This window comes from Nomascus leucogenys, chromosome 18 (assembly GCF_006542625.1).
Source record: "Nomascus leucogenys isolate Asia chromosome 18, Asia_NLE_v1, whole genome shotgun sequence".
Taxonomy (NCBI): Eukaryota; Metazoa; Chordata; class Mammalia; order Primates; family Hylobatidae; genus Nomascus; species Nomascus leucogenys.
The window spans coordinates 99,710,426-99,733,432 of record NC_044398.1 but is presented as its reverse complement, the minus strand read 5'-3'; the positions used below and the strand labels follow the sequence as shown (position 1 = coordinate 99,733,432).

General features: G+C 45.4%; 1 protein-coding gene across 2 annotated transcripts; it reads right to left on the bottom strand.

Annotated features, from left to right (window-relative positions):
• Positions 1-4,999: 4,999 nt before the first annotated feature.
• On the bottom strand, positions 5,000-22,939 carry ZSCAN32 (zinc finger and SCAN domain containing 32). Of its 2 annotated transcripts, XM_030799200.1 has the most exons (6): positions 20,003-20,714; positions 16,473-16,638; positions 13,306-13,400; positions 12,893-13,016; positions 7,374-7,856; positions 5,000-6,627 (listed from the first exon to the last, which is right to left on the bottom strand). In XM_030799200.1, the coding sequence occupies exons 1-6, from the start codon at positions 20,363-20,365 to the stop codon at positions 5,720-5,722; spliced, it is 2,139 nt and encodes a 712-aa protein (XP_030655060.1). In that variant the 5' UTR covers positions 20,366-20,714; the 3' UTR covers positions 5,000-5,719. The 2 variants fall into 2 exon arrangements, with proteins under 2 accessions (XP_030655060.1, XP_012352726.1); XM_012497272.2 differs by lacking the exons at positions 12,893-13,016; positions 13,306-13,400; positions 16,473-16,638; positions 20,003-20,714 and adding an exon at positions 22,896-22,939.
• Between the last annotated feature and the right edge of the window lie 68 nt (positions 22,940-23,007).

Here is a 23,007-nt window from a genome sequence, read left to right as displayed (position 1 = left end):
AAACTGCCCCAGACTGACAAATCAGAATCTCTGGTGGTGGCATCTAGGAATCCTCATTTAAAAAGAGAAATTACAGATGAGGGAAAAATGTCCAGCTCGTTCACTTAGTCACTGTGCAAGTCACCTGCCCTCGGAGAGCAGGTATGAACTGGGGCTACCAGGAAACCAAGACTTCACTTACAAATCTCCAGAAATCTTAAATCTATGAAAAACTCCACATTTGCCCCTGGAACAGCCAACTGTAAGGGTAGTGACTGAGCTGCGCAGGAGCACAGCTTCCTCCAGATGCCACACAGGTCAACACCAAGTTCACAGCTTTCAGGCTGACTACCATGGGGAACGGTGGGGCCACTTGCTAGAGTCCCATATTCTCTGTAAGTGAAGAACACTCAGTCCTTCTCTTGGTCTCTACCCAGAAACCAAGTTACGGTTGAGTCTATTTCTAGGACTGCGAGGAGCCAAGGATTCTGCCTGTGATGAAGTGAGCTATGAAACGGGTGCGTTTTTGTGCCAGGATCCCAGAAGTGCTGGGCTGTTCCCAGACTGAACTCACAAGAGAAGCAGCAGAGAGGTAGCAAGAGGAAAGGAGAATGAGGCGACCAGCTCTTGTTTGGCTCTGACCGTCTAACAGCCACTGTCAGCTGAGGAGCCATGGTAGAACTGTGGACCAGTGATGGCTTGTAGGCTCTGCCCAACTTCTCTGGGTTGTAGCGAGACGATTGATCCAGTCTACAGGGACTGGTTAGGAATCTTTGGAAAAAAGGAATAGTGTCAATTGAAAAAAAATTATATCAACTAGTTAAAATGTTTCAGTGAGGGAAGGAGGTATGGAAACAGTGTAAAGCCCACTGTGTAACTTACTAGGGAATGACCTGGTTTTTTAATGGGCCTCTGAAGGGCTGCACCAATCCTGGAGGGTAATATTAGACATAAGAGGAAATCTGTAGACTTGGGGTGTTGCCTTTTGTACAACCTAGCTGAAATACATTCTCAAGTTGTTACTGTGGTATTGGGCTTGTTAAGCAATGGAAAGTCAAATGGTGAGGGCCTGTGGTCAATTGACTGAGAGAAACAGCCCTGAGCTGTCATTCTGAGTGTGCCCTCCCGGTGGAAGGTATGCACTAGGGTGCTGAAGAAACAAAGACCTTCCTCACCATCCTTGATAAACAGCAGTTTAGTGAAAATACCTAATCTGTTACTGATAATGCAAGGTGCCCAAAACAATAGCTGTGCAGCGTGATGAGCTGGGTTATTTGCACATCCAGAGCTGTGTCACAGCAAGTTGAAGTGTCTCCAGATGAACGTCACAAGGAGAGCAGCAGCCATGTGCCAAAGCCCTCCATGAAGAAATGGACCAGAGGACACTGAGGAGCCAACCTGGCTGGACTTCTAGCCCCCAAGACCCAGCCCAAAAGCTAAGTGGTAGTAAACATTCTCTCCTAGAAGAGTTACATAAAAGACTTGGTAAGAAGAGAGCCCTCTGCGCCCTGAGAAACCTGGATTATAATTCTGCCTTTACTGTGGATTGAGCCACAAGACTGTTGTGTGCCCATCCTTCCTCCCTCTAAAATGTATTTCCATTTCTAGAAGAGGGATGATAATCTACCCTCCCTCTCAAAGATACCACTGAGAGGGCCTGCTTTCCATCTGGGGTTGTATCTCTCCCTTCTTTCTGTGAATTACTTTTCCTTCTCTGACCTCCACTTATTTGAGTTTCACCCATTGACCCAGATAATGATAGGAAAGCCCTAGAATAGACATAGATGAGAACTCTCTCCTTCACCTCCATAACTAATCACCACTACATTATGTTGACTATGCACCCAAAATGTACAAATCCCATCCACTTTTTTCTGTATCCACTGCCAGCACTAGACTAGACAACTCTAGACCTGAGAGCTAAGAAAGTCTTACCTGGTCTCTTTGCTAGTACTTTTTTTTTTTTGAGATGGAGTCTCACTCTGTTGCCCAGGCTGGAGTATAGTGGCCCGATCTCGGCTCACCGCAAGCTCTGCCTCCCGGGTTCACGTCATTCTTCTGCCTCAGCCTCCCAAGTAGCTGGGACTACAGGCACCTGCCACCACACCCGGCTAATTTTTTGTATTTTTAGTAGAGACGGGTTTCACCGTGTTAGCCAGGGTGGTCTCGATCTCCTGACCTCATGATCCGCCCGCCTCAGCCTCCCCAAGTGCTGGGATTACAGGCATGAGCCACCATGCCTGGCCCCTTGCTAGCACTTTTAGCCCTTCTGACCTATTCTCCACACAGCAGCCAGAATAAGAGAATTGTGTGATTCCCTGCCTAATTATTGTGGCTTCCCATTATACTTATCATAAAATCCAAACTCTTAGCATCACATGTGATAATAAACTCTAGTCAGGAAAACAGAAACCATTCTTGATGTTTCAAAGAGGGGACTTAATGTAAAGAATTTGTAAAGTGGGTGTGGTAGAATTGAAAAAAAGTGTAAAGGGAAAACTACAGTGACAGAGACAGTAACGGTAGGAAACAGCTACCACACATGGGGTCTGGATAGAGAAAGGGTTAGGTTTACCAGAACTTGGAAGCTTGGAAGAGAGGCCCCGCAGAGCTGGGACTTGGATTTGGCGAGGGTGCTGGGGGTTGGGAGCTGGGCAGTGTTGCCTGACTGGTGCTGATACCTCTGAAGAGTCCAATGAGGCTGCCTCTGGAAGAAGCTTTGTTCACTGCTTTTTTTTCCCCCCCTTAACGTGGGGCATCTTGCACGCTGGAGTGCAATGGCGTGATCTTGGCTTACTGTAACCTCTGCCTCCTGGGCTCAAGCCATCCTCCCACCTCAGCCTCTTGAATAGCTGCAAGCACGTACCACCACTCCAGGCTATTTTTTAATATTTTTTTGTAGAGATGGGGCTTTGCCATGTTGCCCAGGCTGGTCTCAAACTCCTGAGCTCAAGCAATTCACCTGCCTCAGCCTCCCAAAGTGCTGGGATGACAGGTGTGAGCCACCACCCCTGGCCCTGTTCACTGCTTTATATTTGGCTCCAGTACCTCATATAGGCAATCACATGTTTCCGGAATAAATGAATGGATTCTCCCAACCCTTACCTGTCTACTTCAGGTCATCTAGAGTGGCTGACAGGCATGGATTGGAAACTCTAAAGGTACTTGTTTTCATTTTTCTGCCCAGCCAACTAGAGGACAAAGCAGCCTGGAGGGCAGAGGCAACCTAAACATGCAAGGAGTTCAACAGTTGTACCCCCATTTACCTGGTCACGGTAGGCCCAGGAATGGGAGGAGCCTACTAGTGAGGCCACAAAAGTGTCTCAATTTCCTTATCTCTTCCTTTGACTTGCACTGGCTCTCCTCATTTATCCAACCACCTTCTCTGATAATCCAAAGCCCATCAGTAATTAGTCCACTCCTGTCTCCCCTTCTCCACCATGAATCACCAATGAAGTCATGGTGTCCCAAATAGGTTACATTCCAGCCCACCTCTTTGTCGAGGCCCTTTGAAGATGTTTTTTTCTGAGTTGAGCAGAGGCTGTGAAATATGTGACTTTCGGAGCTGTCCTGCAGAGCTTCTCCTTAGGGGCATGGTCAAGGACAGCGAATGCAGAGAGAAGCAGTGGCCCAGGCAGAGCTCAATAAAGAAACAAAAGTATATTCTCCTCCTCTGCCTTTGCTTCTCCTTCGTCCCCTTAAATTCTCATTTTCTTCTGGCTTTGAGGTAGAAAGCACATTCTCCTTTGCTCATATTTAACTTTTCTCACTTAGAAAAAAAGTGAAGCTCACTGCCAGCACTCATTTAATTTCATATAAACATGCTCTCTGAGGGTGAAGCAAATGTGACTGATTTTCAGTGTGAAAATAAAATATAAAAACTGTTCTTGGAGTTATTTCTAAACAGAAAGAACATTAGAACTGCCTGAATCATCAGAATTCTTTCAGAAAAATCAGATTCATCAAATAGATCTTTGGCCTACAACTGTTAGAGAATGATGTTAACATCATATGTAAGAATGCTATGTTTTCTAGGATTTGACATTTTCAGCGATCGAAAATTACTGTATTTCGTAAAAGGAAATACCACTACTAAATGCTGTAAATTGATGTCTTTTGTTTCCAAAGTTGATATACTAGAGCAATGCGAAAATAATAAAAGCGAGATGGCCAGGAGCAGTGTCTCACACCTGTAATCCCAACACTTTGGGAGGCTGAGGCAGGAGGATCACTTGAGGCCAGTTCAAGACCAGCCTGGTCAACATGGCGAAACCCTGTTAGTCGGGCATGGTGTTGCAGGCCTGTAGTCACAGCTACTTAGGAGGCTGAGGCTCGAGAATTGCTTTAATCTGGAATGCAGAGGTTGCAGTGACCTGAGATCACACCACTGCACTCCAGTCTGGGTGACAGAGAGAGACCCTGTCTCAAAAAATAATAAAAGCAAGCTATTTTGTGGCAAAGTTATCTCAGGGTAAACACTGCAGCTCCAAGTGCTGCTGGCAAGTATTCTCAGGGCAAATGCTTAACTTTTCAAAAAGCTCAAGAGACCATGATGCTTGTTTTTCACCATACCTTAGAAAATGTCCTACTACCTTGTGTGCACCAGCCAACAACCATAGACAAATGTACCTATCTTCTACCACTTTTTATCCATGGCAATTTCATAAAAGTTTAACTATCTGTGACTCATCATAGATGAATTTTAAGTTTGGTTCCTAGTGTTTCTCATATCCATCCTTCCTTTCACCTACCATTCTCATCTGCTAAAGTCTTCAGGAGTCAGAATCTCTTGGTGAACCTTGTTTTTCCCTTGTTTCTATGATCTTCCCTCTCATGATGGCACAAACCCTTCCCAACCCAATTCATTTCCTCTTCTCCATTTCCTACCCCTATTCCTTCTCTGCATGTCCTACTGCCCTGAAACAGACTCTACATTTATATACATCATTTTCAGGACCCTGCAGGCTTCTGCATGAGTATAGTTTCTGATGGAGAAAATTACAACCAAAGGCCAAGGAAGTGGAGGGAGAAACAACTTTATTTTCATCAGAAATTAGTAATGTTTATAAATTTGTTTATAGTAGTTTGTAAATTATTATCAGAAATAGTAATGTCTATAAACCACTTACTTTAAGAGACAATCGGCAACTATGATGAGGGCAATAATAAAAGGAGAAATCTTATAAAAAATTAACCTGGATGTTACGCTTGCTCTAAGGTTAAGTCACTTAGGGAAAAAGATTCAGTATTATCCAGTGGCTTAACCCTCCTTCCTTCTTTCTGTTCGCTTTTTGGTGGTGGCTGGGTTACAAAGAGTAGTGTCGTCTGCCCTGAAGGTAGCAGTATTATGGTGGGTGCCTAGAGGTCAATTATTGGTTTAGAAGAGATTCAGGCCCTTAACTTTTACATGTGCTTCCCAGGAAAGGAGAAACTTTCTTTCTCAGCCCTGTGTGAGGACTATGTTAGCCCAGAAAGTGTTCTCGGACCACTGGGTGCCCATTCTCAGTGCTAGGAACAGGAAGACCCTGGTTTCCTGGTAGAATTTATGGATCCTACAGCTTTCTCTCCATCAAAACTTTAAGTCACAGGAAGATAGGACTCTGTAGTCACAGGCACAGCCAGGAGAGGTCAGCGTCCTTATGCTGACTCCTGGTCCTAGACATGGGTCTTAAGATCCAGTAGTCAGTAGGTCTGTTGCAAAGTCAGGGACTGGCGAAATCTCTCCACAGCAGAAGAAAGCTCATACATGCTGACCTGAGGAACTTAATCTGACAGTCTTCCTACACACTGATAACACATCTCTTCCTTCCTGTGATGAGAGTACTGCTTTCATGTGTACCGTCTGATGACGGGTGAGGGCAGAGCTCTTAGTGAAGCCTGTCTCACAGTGAGAACACCTGTAAGGCTTTTCACCAGTGTGGGTTTTTCGGTGGGCACTGAAGTGGGAGTTATTGTTGAAGCTTTTCCCACACTCTGCACACTTGTATGGGCTCTCCCCAGTGTGGACGCGCCGGTGAGCACTGAACTGGGAACTGTTGTTGAATCTCTTTCCGCAGACAATGCACTGGTAAGGCTTCTCCCCCGTATGGGTCCTCTGGTGGACAATGAGGCTGGAGCTCTGGTTGAAGCTTTTCCCACATTGCCCACACTGATAGGGCCTCTCCCCTGTGTGAGTTCGTAGGTGGGCAGTGAGGTTGGAACGCTCACTAAAGCCTTTCCCGCACTCACTGCACTTGTGAGGCTTCTCGCCTGTGTGGATTCTCTGATGCCGAACAAGATAAGAACTTCGGCTAAAGGTTTTCCCACATTCGGGACATCGAGATACTTTTTCCAGTTCAAGGGCTGGCTTGTGGGGAGAGTGCACACTCTGAAAGCAGTTTTTCCCACAGAGGATATGTGTACAGGCTTTGTCCCTGGCACAAAAACTCTGGTGACTCATCTTCTCCTGGGATGCAGTTTTCTCCTCACTCTCCCCTGGAGAATTTCTACATTGCCTTCTTGATGTTGGCTCACTCTCCAAGCCTTTTTGTAGCTCAGAGTGCCAATAAACTACACTGGACTTTCTCTGTAAAGCCTTGTTTATTTCTACTTCCTCTGAATCATCCCATTTTAGATTTTCTTTTTTAATCTCATTCTTGATCTCAAAACCTGAAAAAAAAAACCCACAGAAATACAATGGACTATAGAGAAGGAAAGCAATGGAATGCAAAGTTATAACTATACTACATAGAAGAAATATCTAATTGAAATTCTTCATGTGATTAAGTCTCCTGCTAATTAATAGCTTTTTATTTTCTAATTGTAATATTTTTGAGCTCCAAATTATTACAGGAAAATTATGCCCTAAACTCCAACTTTTCTCCTATCTTTTTTCGGATGTTCTGACACAATGACAAACTGAGGCAAGACATTAAGCTCTATGTCATCTGCCAGTCTGTTTATATGTGTACCCTCAATTCTTGAATGTTCTAACTTCTAGCAGCAGAATAACAAAAGGCAACCCTGGGCTTGGCCAGCTCAAACAGGAAGAAAGCAAGGTGCTAAGTACCCAGCTAGCATAGGCTCAGGCTGTGAAAGGCAAGGCCATGCTAGAGGAGGAGGGAGAAGATGGACCTGGTCTGGAGGCCTAATCAGCAGTCTGACAATGCATAGTGAAACTCCATGGGAAAAGATGACATGAACTTAGTTGAAAGAGGTTGGCAAATGCAAAATCAGGGCTGTGAAATGCAAGGAAAATAATCTTTTAACTCCATGAAAACCAAAACTTGGATAGGGTCACACATCAAGATGATGATGATGCCAGGATCAGTGACAGCTCCTACTCAATGACTAGGCTAATGGCCTCTAAAGTGGACTTTGCCATCCTTTGACCATCAGCGCCAAGGGAGTCTTACCAAATCTGTTTGGGAACAGCACTGGCAGGTCAAGTTTCCTGACTTCCTGGCCAGGATTCCTGAAGTCCTTTTCATCCCTGTCTGCACCACCCACAGTGCCATCTTCTACCTCCGTGGGTTCCCCATTCTGGTGATTCAGCTCTCTAGCCTCAATATCACTTCCTTCTTGGCCAGGAACAGCATCGCTTGCCATAGGAGGTGCAGAGGCCCAGGAGCTTGAAAGAGCATCCATTTCCTCATAAAAGATACAAGGCTCGGGCACACGGCCTCTCCTCACTTTGCGGTAACTCAACGGTAGGCTTTTGAACTTGGTGCGACACTGTTCTGGGGTCCGCAGAAAACCCTGCTCCCAGAGTCCTTCCGCCATGGCCCTGTAGATCTGGCTGTTCTGCTGACAGGTCTGGAGTTTTCCATAAAATTGAGAACTACTAAGAATAGCCAGGAGTGTCTTGGTCTCTTCATAGCCCCAGGGCACACCTGTTGCTGGGGGACAAAGAATAGGTCAATCAGATCTGTCAGTTAGATCATGGAGGACTGTACATACTGCAGTGCGCGGTTTTGGCAGCTTAAAAAGTTACATCCTAGGCTGGGCGCGGTGGCTCACACCTGTAATCCCAGTACTTTGGGAGGCCAAGGCGGGCAGATCACGAGGTCAAGAGATTGAGACCATCCTGGCCAACATGATGAAATCCCATCTCTACTAAAAATACAAAAAAAAATAGCTGGGTGTAGTGCCGTGCGCCTGTAGTCTCAGCTACTCAGGAGGCTGAGGAAGAAGAATCACTTGAACCCAGGAGGCAGAGGTTGTAGTGAGCTGAGATTGTGCCACTGCACTCCAGCCTGATGACAGAGAGAGAATTCTATGCTCATGGGTAGGAAGAATCAATATCATGAAAATGGCCATACTGCCGAAGGTAATTTATAGATTCAATGCTATCCCCATCAAGCTACCAATGACTTTCTTCACAGAATTGGAAAAAACTACTTTAAAGTTTATACGGAACCAAAAAAGAGCCCGCATTGCCAAGTCAATCCTAAGCCAAAAGAACAAAGCTGGAGGCATCATGCTACCTGACTTCAAACTATACGACAAGCCTACAGTAACCAAAACAGCATGGTACTGGTACAATAATAGAGATATAGACCAATGGAACAGAACAAAGCCCTCAGAAATAATGCTGCATATCTACAACCATCCGATCTTTGACAAACCTGACAAAACAAGAAATGGGAAAAGGATTCCCTATTTAATAAATGGTGCTGGGAAAACTGGCTAGCCATATGTAGAAAGCTGAAACTGGATCCCTTCCTTACACCTTACACAAAAATTAATTCAAGATGGATTAAAGACTTAAACGTTAAGACCTAAAACCATAAAAACCATAGAAGAAAACCTAGGGACTACCATTCAGGACATAGGCATGGGCAAGGACTTCATGTCTAAAACACCAAAAGCAATGGCAACAAAAGCCAAAATTGACAAATGGGATCTAATTAAACCAAGGAGCTTCTGCACAGCAAAAGAAACTACCATCAGAGTGAACAGGCAACCTACAGAATGGGAGAAAATTTTTGCAATCTACTCATCTGACAAAGGGCTAATATCCAGAATCTACAATGAACTCCAACAAATTTACAAGAAAAAAACAACCCCATCAAAAAGTGGGCAAAGGATATGAACAGACACTTCTCAAAAGATGACATTTATGCAGCCAAAAGACACATGAAAAAATGCTCATCATCACTGGCCATCAGAGAAATGCCAAATCAAAACCACAATGAGATACCATCTCACACCAGTTAGAATGGTGATCATTAAAAAGTCAGGAAACAACAGGTGCCAGAGAGGATGTGGAGAAACAGAACACTTTTACACTGTTGGTGGGACTGTAAACTAGTTCAACCATTGTGGAAGTCAGTGTGGCGATTCCTCAGGGATCTAGAACTAGAAATACCATTTAACCCAGCAATCCCATTACTGGGTATACACCCAAAGGATTATAAATCATGCTGCTATAAAGACACATGCATATGTATGTTTATTGCAGCACTATTCATTCACAACAGCAAAGACTTGGAACCAAGCCAAATGTCCAACAATGATAGACTGGATTAAGAAAATGTGGCACATATACACCATGGAATACTATGCAACCATAAAAACTGATGAGTTCATGTCCTTTGTAGGGACATGGATGAAGCTGGAAACCATCATTCTCAGCAAACTATCACAAGGACAAAAAACCAAACACCGCATGTTCTCACTCATAGGTGGGAATTGAACAGTGAGAACATATGGACACAGGAAGGGGAACATCACACTCCGGGAACTGTTGTGGGGTGAGGAGAGGGGGGAGGGATAGCATTTGGAGATATACCTAATGTTAAATGATGAGTTACTGGGTGCAGCACACCAACATGGCACATGTATACATACGTAACTAACCTACATGTTGTGCACATGTACTCTAAAACTTAAAGTATATAAAAAAAAAAGAAGTTACATCCTGGTTTCTCAAACTGTGCTACAGCTGGCTATTGTTATTTCTAGGAAGAAATCTCACTGTGGCTTTTTGTCTAAAACATGAAAACTTTTAGTATAATACAAAAGATATTCCCTCCACTGAGAAGGACTTGTAGGGTTATTTACTAAAGCTGCCTTTTTAATTTATCTTTAATTATCCTCAATCCTACTCATTTCTCCTGGAGAGGTGGCTGGCAATAAGGGTAGTGGCTTGCCTGCCTTGACAGTTGTGGGACTTCCTGATGGCGGCCACATAAGAGGACACAGTGAAAGGTGATACTCAAGGAAAGCAAAGATTCAGGGGACAGAGGAGCTGGTTGTAAGGATATATCTGCCTGTTCCCTCCCTGATACAGGAATACCTCCTCATCCGGCCCATCTCTATCTGTTTATATGTCTTGTCATCCTTGTAGATACAGGAAACTAAATGACAGAAGTTAACACACCAAGGTAAGAATGAGTAGTAAACACCTGAGAAGAGCAGTTCAGGATCACTGGCTAGTAAAGAACCCTCACCACACACACCTGCCCATCTGGGCCAGTTCATGAGGACCGATTTGACTAGAGCTGTCCCAGCAAGTGCATTCCAACATCTGGTCATGATGCTCTGAAGGGCACCAGCCTCTTCTTGTCACCCCCTCTACTCCACGCTGAGCCACCATCACCTCATGCCTGGATCACTGCCATAGCCTATCTGGTCTTCTTGCTTCCACTCTGGACCTTCTACGGTCTACTTTCAACCCAACAGCCAGAGGGAGTCCCCTCCTTTGTTATTCAATGTAACTAACACTGAGTGCCTACAATGCCAGTTTCTGAGAAATATAAATATTACATGAACTCTGCCTTCAAGGAGGTCACAGTCCTATAGAAGTCTCTAGCAAAAAGAGACACAAATAAATGTTTACGTAGAGTTAAGTGCCAAATAAAGTGAAATACTCAAAGTGGTCCTTTTAAAACTTACTCCTCTGCCCAGAACTGCACAAGTCTCCCCCATTTCACTCAGAAGAAAAAAGTCCTTCATGTAGGGCCTCACGATCCTATATTAGTACTTCTCAAATTATCTATGAAGGACAGGAGTCTTGTGCTTATTTCTTTTGTAAAATACAATAAAAATGCAACCGAATAGTGCAGCAGTGTCAAATTGTTATAAAAGTTTCTAATTGCTCCCTCTCAGTCTCAGCTGGCAGCACTCATTTGACCTGGCTTTCTGAGCTCGTTTTCTCATTACTCATGGGTGTACTCTGTGCCAGTGAACTGGCATGCCCACCTCGCTCCAGTCCAAGTCATTGCGTCTGTCTTACACTCTTCCTCCATGTAGGATATGGCTGCATGGCTCATCCCTCCTCCTTCGGCAAGTCTTTTCAAATGTCATTTTCTCAATGAGGGCCCAAACTGAAAACTGCAAACCAACCTCTGCCCTGGCACTCCCATCACTCTGCTCTGGTGCTGCTTCTCTCCCATCGCGCTTATTGCCCTCTAACATCTTCTGCCGCTTACTGATTATGCTATGGTCTGTCTCTTCCCACAGGGCGGGAATCTTTATCTGTTTGTTCACTGTTGTATCCCTAACGACCTAGAACTAGGTCTGAGATACTGTAGGCACTAAGTTAATATTTGTGGAAAGAATGACTTGTCCTCTCACATTCTGTCTCAACTCTTACCTCTAATTTTAAAGGATCCTGAATGGTTGACAAGAAACCAAAAGTGTGTGGGGACTACAAGCCGTCATTCAATAAGCCTAATGTTGTAGCAGTTAAAATTACAGGTACCATTACATGAAATATTCAGAATAGCTCAATCCATAGAGACAGAATGAAGACTGGTGTCTGCCAGGGGCTTGCAGGGGGAGGACGGGGAGAAACTGCTGGATGGTTGTGGGATCTTACTCTGGAGTGATGGACAGGTTCTGGAACTGGACGTGGTGGTAATTATACAACACTCTGAAAGTGCTAGATGCCAAAGAATTGTTCACTTTACAGTGGTTAATTTTATGTCATGCGAATGTCACCTAATAAGTTAAAAATCACAAGTACAAAAATATTTATATCTCACCTTATTGTATTATCCATATATACTTAGTAATACAAATCTCAATACAGAGTTCAAACAGACACTATACTCTCCTGCAACTGGACAAAGATAAGGTGCAAAAGCCTGAAGAAGAAGCAAGAAATGGCACATGCTGAAGCCAGGAAACCTGGAGTTCCTGGCAAAGGAGGGGAGGGATCGCAGGGGCAGAGCAGGGAAAAACCACACACCACTGGGGAGGGCAACATTGTAGAGTGAGGCAGGGGCAGTGTCACAGGGCCTGTGTTCACAGCCTTGTGTAGTCCCTCCCACCCTGGGCTTAGCCAGGAGAACCCTGCATGTGAAGCAGCAGAGGAGACATCTAGGCCCAGTGAGCTGCACAGTGTCTGTTTCTGAATCTGGATGGTCAGGGAGGCTGCTCTGAGGAGGAGGCATTTGGCCCAGATGGGACAGAACTGATTTCAGAAAGGCAAGAGAGCGGTCTGCTTGGCAGAACCTTCCCCAAGTGTCCTGAGACGCTGGGAAAGGGCCTGGTTCCTCCCGGAAGGCCTGGGCATAGTAGACTGTCCCGGTTGGGTGGTTTTATTTGTTAATCTCCTCTGCCACTGGAGAAACTCGGGAGCGACTACTGCTACCTGTGTGCATGAGCACATGTGTGCTCCTGGTGGCCACCTGTCTGGCTCCGGCTCTGGACTGCTTGTTCTGACTCTGTCTCGCTATCACATTTTGCTTCTCCACCCTGTCACCCTTCATCTCCCATGTTCTTGACTGCCGGTCACACATGCTGCCCCTTTCTTTTGATCTCTGCCTGTGTCTCTCTTGCCTGCTCTGGTTCCCCATTTACTTCCTCCTTTCCCTCCACCCAACAGTCTCCCCATTCCCTCTGTCTCCCTCCCTCTCAAGTCCTTTCAGCCTCTCTGAACAACTGAACACATCCACCTGGACCTGGGGGGAAGATGGATCCTTACCCAGAGAGACGTGTCTGTCCTTCCTCTGCGTGGCACCCCTGTAGAGGGCCCTTTGTGCAGGGCCTGGGCACATCCATTCTTGCTGACAGAGGGATACAGCTCTGTTGTCACACGTGGCTGGTCCCTGTAACAACACTGGAGCTGCTGCTACCGATAAAATAGCACCACTCTAGCCTGGGGTGGGGGCAGAGACAGGATCACAGTTGTCAGATCGGGGGCAAGGCAAAGGCAGGGGAGGTCAGCTCCCAGTGGGACAGGTTCTGAGCCATGTGATGATGTCAGAATGGACAGAATCAAAATGACCCCAGAAGCCCCATGGACCACACAGAATCTTTCTCATGTCTTTGGAAATGAAGAGGGTTTTGGGGTGAGAGTGGGTACTCAGGAGACAGAAGGCATCAACCACAGCTCACCTGGGACCCAGCTGTCCAGACCACAGCACCTGTCTCCTGGTCGTGGAGACCTGTGTTTTGAGGCAGGTTCCTGGGAGCCTGAGGAGCAAGCCAGGCTGGGGGAAAAAACAGCCCCTATTAGAGGGCGGCTTCCACACAACAGCACAGAGCAGAAGCTCTCAAAGTGGGCTCCTGGGCCAGCCGCATCAGCAGCCCCTGGCAACCCATCAGAAACACAAATTCTGGGGCTCCACCTCAGATCTGAATCAGAAATTCTGGAGGTGGGGCCTAGGACTCTGTATTATCACTCTCCCACCTCCGAATGAGTCTGAGGCAAACTCAAGTTTGAGAACCACTGCCAGAGCTCATGGCCTCTGTGAGTTGAGAAGTTCCTTTCATGAGATTCCTCTTGGCATAAAAGCTTTTTCCTTTCTTTCATTTTAAAGAAAAATATACATGTCAGGGAAAAAAGACAATCATAGTGGGAAAACAAAAATCTCTCCATAGCCCTGCCACCCAAAGATAACCACAGTACTCTAAAATACCACAGTAACAGAAACCTTTTATATTTTTCAGACCAAGATAATACATTTTTTCTCAAGTCTCCAACTTCAAGAATTGTACAAATATGACTGTGACATTGCTTAAAAATATAGGAAAATTTAAAAAAATGTACAAATAAAATGAATCATGTTTACGACTTACTAATGGAACTTCAGTGGCAACTCAGAGGTATGTGACCCTTGGGGAGGTGACAACACTCCAGATCTGTGAGTGGCCCATGGGCCTGGGAAGCAGAGGGAGGCTATCCTGGAAGGCAGCAAGTCCTGCTTCTCTTTACTCACAGCCCCCTGCTGTCCCAAAGCCTTGGAAATCACACACACAGAACACAGGTGTTCCCAAGGATTAAAAGGAAATAAATGCTAAGTGGCAAAGTTTATAAAGATGTTGACAAGAGTATTTACTTTGCTTAAAAAAAAACTAAAATTGGCTGGGCGCGGTGGCTCACACCTGTAATCCCAGCACTTTGGGAGGCTGAGGCGGGCAGATCACCTGAGGTCAGGAGTTCGAGACCAGCCTGCCGAACATGGCGAAACCCTGTCTCTACTAAAAATACAAAAAATTAGCCAGGCGTGGTGGCAGGCACCTGTAATCCCAGCTACTCAGGAGGCTGAGGCAAGAGGATCACTTGAACCCAGGAGGCAGAGATTGCAGTGAGCCGAGATCATGCCACTACACTCCAGCCTGGGTGACAAGAGTGAAACTCCATCTCAAAAAAAACAAAAAAAAAAAAACAAAAAAAAAAAAACAAAACTAAAATCTCTTAGACAATTTTCCAGTTTATCAACACAGGTTTGCCAACTTAAACATCATCAAGACACAGTGTTTTTCAGGCTGGGTGTGGTGGCACATGCCTGTATTCCCAGCACTTTGGGAGGCTGAGGCAGGAGGACTGCTTGAACCCAGCAGTTTGAGGCAGCAGTGAACTATGATGGCACCACTGCACTCCAGCCTGGGCCACAGAGCAAGACCCTGTCTCTTAAAAAAACTTACCTAGCAACCTGTAATGGCAGCTTTCAATTAAACAGAAAAGGCAGCAAGTATCTAGCCAAATTACTTCATGGAAAAAGACTTATAAAAATATAGACCCTTGGAATATCCATGCAATGGAATATTATTCAGCCATCAAAAGGAACAAAGTACTGATACATGCTCAAAACATGAAAAGTGAAAGAAGGCAGACACAAAAGGTCACATAATACATGTGATTCAACTTACATGAAATGTCCAGAACAGGTAAATCCATGGAAACAGAATGGGGAGCAACTGTTTAATGGGTACAGGGTTTCCTTTTCGGGATGATAAAAATGTTTTGAAACTAGACAGAGGTGATGGCTGCATAACACTGTGAATGTACTAAGCATAACTGAATTGTTCACTTTGAAATGGTTAATTTTATGTTATGTGAACTTCACCTCAATTTAAAAAAATTTTTTTTTTTTTGGTAGAGACAGGATCTTGTTATGTTGCCCAGGTTGGTCTCGAACTCCTAGGCTCAAGCTGTCTTCCCGTCAGCCTCCGAAAGTGCTGAGGTTACAGGCATGAGCCATCGCACCCAGCCAAGATAATTTTTTTAGTTAAAAAAGTTTTCTAAGGCTGGGCATGGTGGCTCATGCCTGTAATCCCAGCACTTTGGGAGGCCGAGGCAGGCGGATCACGAGGTGAGGAGATCGAGACCATCCTGGCTAACATGGTGAAACCCCATCTCTACTAAAAATACAAAAAATTAGCTGGGCATGGTGGCGGGTGCTTTAGTCCCAGCTACTCAGGAGGCTGAGGCAGGAGAATGGCGTGAACCTGGGAGGCAGAACTTGCAGTGAGCCAAGATCGTGCCACTGCACTCCAGCCTGGGTGACAGAGCAAGACTCCTTCTCAGAAAACAAAGAAACAAAAAAAGTTTTCTAAAAAAATTAAGACAAGTAAAAACAAAAAATAGAGCTCTGGAAGAAAGGCAAAAATAATAAAATGTATTCTGGAAAAGATTAAGTTGGATGGGGAAGGGGATTTAATGTCTTCAAGTATATGAAAAACTGCTGTGCAGAAGGTGAAGGTAACCATGTTCACCTTTAATGACGCCTGATTCTTTAGTAACAGAATTGTAATAAAAAAGAATTATGCTAACACATAATCTCTGTTCCTACTTTAAGTGCTATTACCCTCAACTGAAATTTGTAATCTTGCTTTTGGATATGGAGATATATATATATATATATATATATATATATATTTTTTTTTTTTTTTTTTTTTTTGAAACAGCCCAGACAGGAATACAGTGGCACGATCTTGGCTCACTGCAACCTCCACCTCCTGGGTTCAAGCAATTCTCCTGCCTCAGCTTCCCGAGTAGCTGGGATTACCATGCCCAGCTAATTTTTTGTATTTTTAGTAAAAACAGGGTTTCATGATGTTAGCAAGGCTGGTCTCAAACTCCTGACCTCAGGTGATCCGCCTGTCTGGTCTTCCAAGGTACTGGGATTACAGGCGTGAGCCACCACGCCCTGCTGGTTTTTGGATATATTTCAAAGGCATTTAGTCTGGAACCCTTCGGTGGACCCAGTTCAGACCTTTGTTTCCAGTAAATGATTGTTTCTCACCTGCCTCAGGTGAGGACAGAGGCTTCTGCTTACCTTCTGACTGTTCCCCTGGTCTTTGGTGTGAGCTCTGTGATCCCCTAAAAGTCGGTTCCTCTGGCTGAACCTCCTGTTTCCATTGGGATCTCAGTGTTTCTCTGGTTGCTCCCAAAGAGGCCATCTCCTCCACGAGTACTTTCAAGTCCTTCTCAGAATCTGGGACCTGAGAACAGACCCCATTATCCATCACTACAAATTCCTGCCTAAGCTGGACTTTACAACTCCTAAGAGTGGTGTTAAAAAATAATGTGTAACATAAGGAAGCAGAAGAGAAACATCTAGGAGCCACTGTATTGCTGCTGTAATAAAATAAAAATTAATAGAATTAGGTCTTTGAGGGTACAGTAGCTTACGCCTGTAATCCCAGCACTTTGGGGGGCCGAGGCAGGCAGATCATGTGAGGTCAGGAGTTCAAGACCAGCCTGGCAACATGGTGAAACCTCGTCTCTACTAAAAATACAAACATTAGCTGGGCATAGTGGTGTGAATCTGTAACCCCAGCTACTTGGGAGGCTGAGGCAGGAGAATCACTTGAACCCAGGAGGCAGAGGTTGCAGTGATCCAAGATCACGCCCCTGCACTCCAGCGTGGACAACACAGCAAGACTCTGTCTCAAAAACAAAAAAAAACTCTCTGAAGTGGTTAAGGTTATTTATATGACAGCACCTAGCATAGAGCCTGACACACCAGAACTGTTAAAAACTGAAATATATTTGTTAGAAGAGAGAATGTCAGCTTTCACTTTAGCAAACCCCCATGACTTCAGCACTAGGCCATTTCCTCTGCCCCCCAAATCCAGTATCAGTTCTGTCTTCAAAAGAGACCTCGCATTGGTCCTCTCTCTTCACCTTATGGCTCCATCAGGGTCCAGGATACTATCTGCTGTCTGCATCCTCTCTACTGCTGGACCCTCCAATCCATTCTCTCTACATGGAATCCAGTGTGATCTTTTTAAAATCTAGAGTCCTGTCCCTCCGTAGTAACAACACTCTTCAGTGGCTTCCCACTGCACACAGAATAAAATCCAAACTCCTCTTCGCAGCCTAAAAGGCCCAGCATCATTCTGCCCTGCCTCCTCCCTTTCTCTCACGGTACTCTTCCCCAGTCTCTGAGCTCCAGCCACAAGCCCTCCCTTCTTCCTCTCAAACCTGCCCAGTCTTTTCCCACCTTAGGCTCTTGGTATGTGCTGTGCCCTCTGTCTGGAGTACTCTCCTCCCAGCTCTTGGGACAACTGGTTCCTTCTTCTCCTTCAGTGTCACTCAGAGAGGCCCTGCCTCACAACCTATCTCCCAACACTCCAGTTATCACATCACTCTGCTCATTTCCTTCCAAGCACTCATCTGAAATGATCTTTATGGTTTACTTTTGATTTATGATTGTCTGTTTCCCCCATGGACTGCGGGCTCCAGCACGCCAGGGGCCGTGCCTGTCCTGTTCACTGTAAAATCCCCAATATCACAGTCACTGAAAATCAACTTTTGTCTTTCAGAGCCATCTTCATTCTTTAAGTCCCATGCTTATAACAAACACTTTTAAAGGGAATGAAGAGAGGTACTGAGAGGCAAGTGGGGTCCTGAGAAATTATATCAACCTCCATTACTACTACCCACCTCCACTTCTTGCTCTCTCCTTCACTTTCATGATAGGTGATACGGTTTGGCTGTGTCCCCACCCAAATCTCATCTTCAATTGTAGTTCCCATAATCCCCACGTGTCATGGGAGGGACCCAGTGGGACGTAATTGGATCATGGGGGCAGTTTCCTCCATGCTGTTCTAGTGATAGTAAGTTCTCACGGCTTCCCCCTTCACTCAGTTGTCATTCTTCTCTTTCCTGCTGCCATGTGAAGAAGGATGTGTTTGCTTCCCCTTCCGCCATGACTGTAAGTTTCCTGAGGCCTCCCCAGCCATGCAGAACTGTGAGTCAATTAAACCTCTTCTTTTATAAATTATCCAGTCTCGGGTATGTCCTTATAGCAGTGTAAGAATGGACTAATAAATTAGGTTTCAAATAGGTGTTTAACCTATACACTCCTGCACTGTTTTCTTTTATATTAAGAGTGTGGGCCGGGCACAAGGGTTCACACCTGTATTCCCAACACTTTGGGTGGCTGAGGTGGGTGGACTGCCTGAGCTCAGAAGGTCAAGACCAGCCTGAGCAACATGGCAAAACCTCATCTGTAATAAAAAACAAAAATTAGTTGGGCATGGTGGCGTGCACCTGTAGTCCCAGCTACTTGGGGGGCTGAGGCAAGAGGATCACTTGAACCCAGGAGGTTGAGACTGCAGTGAGCCGCATTCATGCCACTGCACACCAGCCTAAGTGACAGACAAAGACCGTGTCAAAAAATAAATAAATAAACCTAAGGGTGATTCTGACATGGTTAAGGATACGAAGAGGAGAGACCATCAAACAGAGTGATGGAAGGGGAACTGGGCTAGGATGACTTTTGATATACTGGGATTCCCAGTCTATTTACAGTAGTTCAGTTCTCCAAGCTCTACCTTCATACAAGTGCTACTGCACCTCTCCATTCAATCTTACTTAGGAATAAGAGTCCCAATCCCACAGATTTCAGACTAATTTCCTCAACTTCTTCCCTGATGCATCACCATCAGGCTGCTCTTCCCCTCTCTAAATTAAGTCAAAAGTACTAACTCTTCAATCCTACCAAATTTCATCTACATCCCCCTTCACCCGTTCCTCTTCCCACAGCCCGTGCACATCCCTACCTCCTCACTGGGAAACACAAGCATATCTGCTGCCTAGGTCCTTCCCATTCCAGCCATGCAGACTGGCACCCAGCGAGCTGCTTCCTGCTCTGATCACAGACCCACTCAGGCTGACCAACGTTCCTCTGACCTGTGCCCTCCATTACTCTAGGCCTCTCCCAGACTTACTCAATTTCAGTTGCCTTCCTCGTACCAACTCTTCCACAACCGAAGCTGGCGTGTTACTTTTCCTCTTCCTGTGCCTTTCCCACCTCCCCGCTCCAAGAAGATATAAGCTGGTTACACTGATCAGATCTCAGGCCTAGTCCTGACCGTAAGAGGATATTTTATGAATCCATCAGTGTCCCAAACTGAACGCTTAATCCCGGCAGCAAGAACCAGGGCAAGGCCTGGCTCTAATATAATTTTGTTGAGTGTACAACACATGTCACTCTGCCCTCAAAGAAGCTCCTGGCATTAAACTAGATTTTCATTCACTAGCATCTCTAGTTTTCCTCCATCCCCTGAATGAAGGAGAGTTGTCCTTTCCCTGGCCTTGTTTTCGAGAATTTTTCTGAGTGTTTTTACCACTTTAATTAGGGATTTCAAACATTACTAAATATATGAATGTCTAGCAGCTGTATCCACAGATGAGAAATTCTTCCCGATTTTAAGGGCATAGGACCAACCCAAGATAGCCAAGACCTGTGGGCAGCAGAGGGCTACTGTGTGTTTCTCAACCAAGCACCTCTCCAGTGACTGGATTCCCCAACAACTTCATAACCAAAACCACAAAGTTCCGACTTCCTTTTCTCACCTGTTGTCCAGGAGCTCTCTGTACATCCTCAACCAGAGCCACAGCTTCCTCGCCGTTTTCTGGATGCTGCTCCCTCACCCAGGTCTGGATCTCCTCTGGCAAGATAGTCAGAAACTGCTCCAAAACCAGCAGCTCCAGGATTTCCTCTTTCGAGTGGGTCTTCGGCCTCAGCCACTGACAACAGAGTTCCCAGAGTTTGCTAAAAGCTTCATGGGGGCCAGTTACCTCCTGGTAGCAAAACTGCCTGAAGCGCTGACGGGAGGCCTCGGAGTCAGGGCTGTTACCCTGGAGGGCTGATTTCTGGCCCTGTGTGGGATCCTTGTTTGAGGATGGGTGTGCCTCGGTACTCTTCACTGCAGCCATTTGCTTCAACGAACTGGCTTACTCTGGTTGCCACTTCTACCCTGGAGATCAGAGTCCATCTTTCCCACATCACTGGGAAGCCATGTTCTCCTGCAAGGAATGTCTTTCTGTAATCCGTGGGACATGAGAGTGTCAGACATGTGCAGAGACTCACAGCTGAAAAAAAGGGCTCAACTTTCAAGGATGTCTGAAGACGATGGAAAAAGACAGTATAAACCTATCAGACATTCCTTCACTCTGGTTCTTGTGATTTACTTTCTATCCCTTTCCTTTACTCCTTCCACAAATCTACACCAAGGATCCAAAACACTAGAAATAGTGAAACTGCCTTTGAAAAAACCATTAACAGTGAGAAGATTATGACACTAAAAGAGACAGGATCTAACCAACTCCATCTTGCTTTTAACCTCCAAACTGCCCTTGGTCATTCCTGGGCGTGGGCCAAGCTAGCTTTGGGAGAAATTTAGTTTATAGTTTGAATGATAATAACCCTTCCCAAAACTAAACTGCCTTTGTAAAACTAATTAAAGACCACTAGGTTAGGAGGATGAGAGGGGCCTGAATTCTGCTAAGGTGTAGGCATAATGAAATGATTATCCAGAGTTCACAAGATTTGCAACTTCCCAATTAAATAACATCACGATTGTAGAACCTAAGATTGGCCTTTTGAGATGTCTTTTCAGGCCTCTGCTTTCTGACGACCAGATGGCCCCACCCAGACCAGGGACTCCTCTGTGGCTCCCACCCAAAATCGCACTCAGCACACAAGAGTGGTGCACTCCAGACTGGGCAACAAGAGTGAGACTCTGTCTCAAAAAAAGAAAAAGTCCCTCTCATTGGTTCTGGTGGGGATATTAATTACAATACCCACTTCCCCAGAAGTGGGCATATGACACACAGCTAAGCCTATCAAAATTTTCGCAGATTTTACATGAGAGGTAGGGAAAGCTCTTAATTTTCTGGGAATTGCTAAATTGGGCAAATGTAAGACCAGAGTTGTCTGCAACTATGTCCCACTCTCTACTCCACTCTTCCATCACAGGAGTGAGCCTGTTTACAAGAGGACAATATACTCAAGTCTTGACAACATGTTTGGATCTCCAAGGCCAGTTTATGTAAGGCAATATTTTATTTTTTTAAGAGTTAATTTTAAAAATACTTTTATATAATTTAAAATTAAACAATAAATAACTTTTAAAAATAATTTTATTTCTTTATCTTTAGAGATGGAGTCTCACTCTGTTGCCAGGATGGTCTCAAACTCCTGAACTCAAGCAATCCTCCCACCTTAACCTCCCAAAGTGTTAGGATTACAAGTATAAGCCACCATGCCCGACCTTAAAAATAATTTTAAATAGAGGCTAACTTTTGTATTTTTTGTAGAGGTGGGGTTTCACTATGTTGCCCAGGCTGGTCTCAAACTCCTGTGCTCAAATGATCCTCCCACCTTGGCCTCCCAAAGTGCTGGGATTACAGGTGTGAGCCACTGCACTGGCGAAGGCAGTCTTTTTTTAATGAGTTTGTGTTGGTTTTTAACTACTTAAAACACAGATTAAAGCAGATCGTAATTTACATTTTCTACAGGGGCTGATACACCCTCACCATGTGGTATTAAAATAGACCCAGCATGCACAACAATATGAACATACTCAGGACTACTGAGCTGTACATTTAAAAATGGTTAAGATGGTAAATGTTTTTTAAAAATTAAAGAATTTTTTTTATATTTTAAAAATGGATTTGGGTTCCCGTTTCTCAAACAACTTGAACTGCCTTCACTTAAATTCTCTTTACATTTCAGTGCTTCTACAGATAGAGAAATCAAGGGCATTATTATTGTTAGCACTGCTTTTTAGCCAAAAAAACTGAGAGCGATGAAGTATCTTGTCTAAAGCATCACACAGCACAACTCCTAGGCAGCAAGGCCAGGACTAGAACCTGCACCCCTTGCCTTCATTATGTTCATCCTGTGCCTTACCTGGCTGAAGAATAATAAAAGCTCTTCTAACTTCATGCAGAAGGCGGAACCTGCACCCCTCTTGACCCCTTTTGACCCCTTACCTCCCACTCATCGTTAAATTTTAAAATGCTGTTCTCTGAAAATTTTACTTCACTCTAGCGATGGCCCAAACACTCGGAAAAAAATGCAGCATGAGGATGGGGAGCCAGGTTGATAGGTTTTTCACTTAGTAACTATTTATTGAGTACTCAGAACGCACTCGGTGCCAGGGTCAGGCACTGTGGATGAGTAGGGAGTGGGCGAGACAGGGACGAGATGAGCAGGGTCAAGGCCAGGGGGTCCCGGGGCGCCGGCGCTCAGGCTCGGGGTGATCCGCGCGGTGGGAGCGGGGCACGGCGACCGCGGCGCGTCTGGGGACGCCCGGCCTGAGGGAGGCTGCCTGTCCCACGGAGATGCCCATCGGGGCCGGACCCAAACGCCTCGGAGAAGACTCCCAGCGGGGAGGGGCTCCTCGGCCGTCGCAGGGCCCAGCCGCTAATCCCGCCAGCCACAAGGATGCGGACAACTCACCGGATACCAGCACTCGAGACTCCACAAACTCCCTCAGCCTCCGGGCCGGAAGTCAGCGGCGCGATTCGCTCCGCCCACTACGCACGCCCCTGCGAAGGCCCGCAAGCCGAAA

Bases quoted from the DNA above. Each gene is read 5' to 3' on its own strand.
- ZSCAN32 (XM_030799200.1), bottom strand. From the start codon at position 20,365: ATGGCTGCAGTGAAGAGTACCGAGGCACACCCATCCTCAAACAAGGAT. The intron at 16,639-20,002 runs GTGAGAAAAGGA...GTCTGTTCTCAG, and splicing joins AGAGAGCTCCTGGACAACAG to GTCCCAGATTCTGAGAAGGA. The intron at 6,628-7,373 runs GTAAGACTCCCT...TTTTTTTTTCAG, and splicing joins GCTGTTCCCAAACAGATTTG to GTTTTGAGATCAAGAATGAG.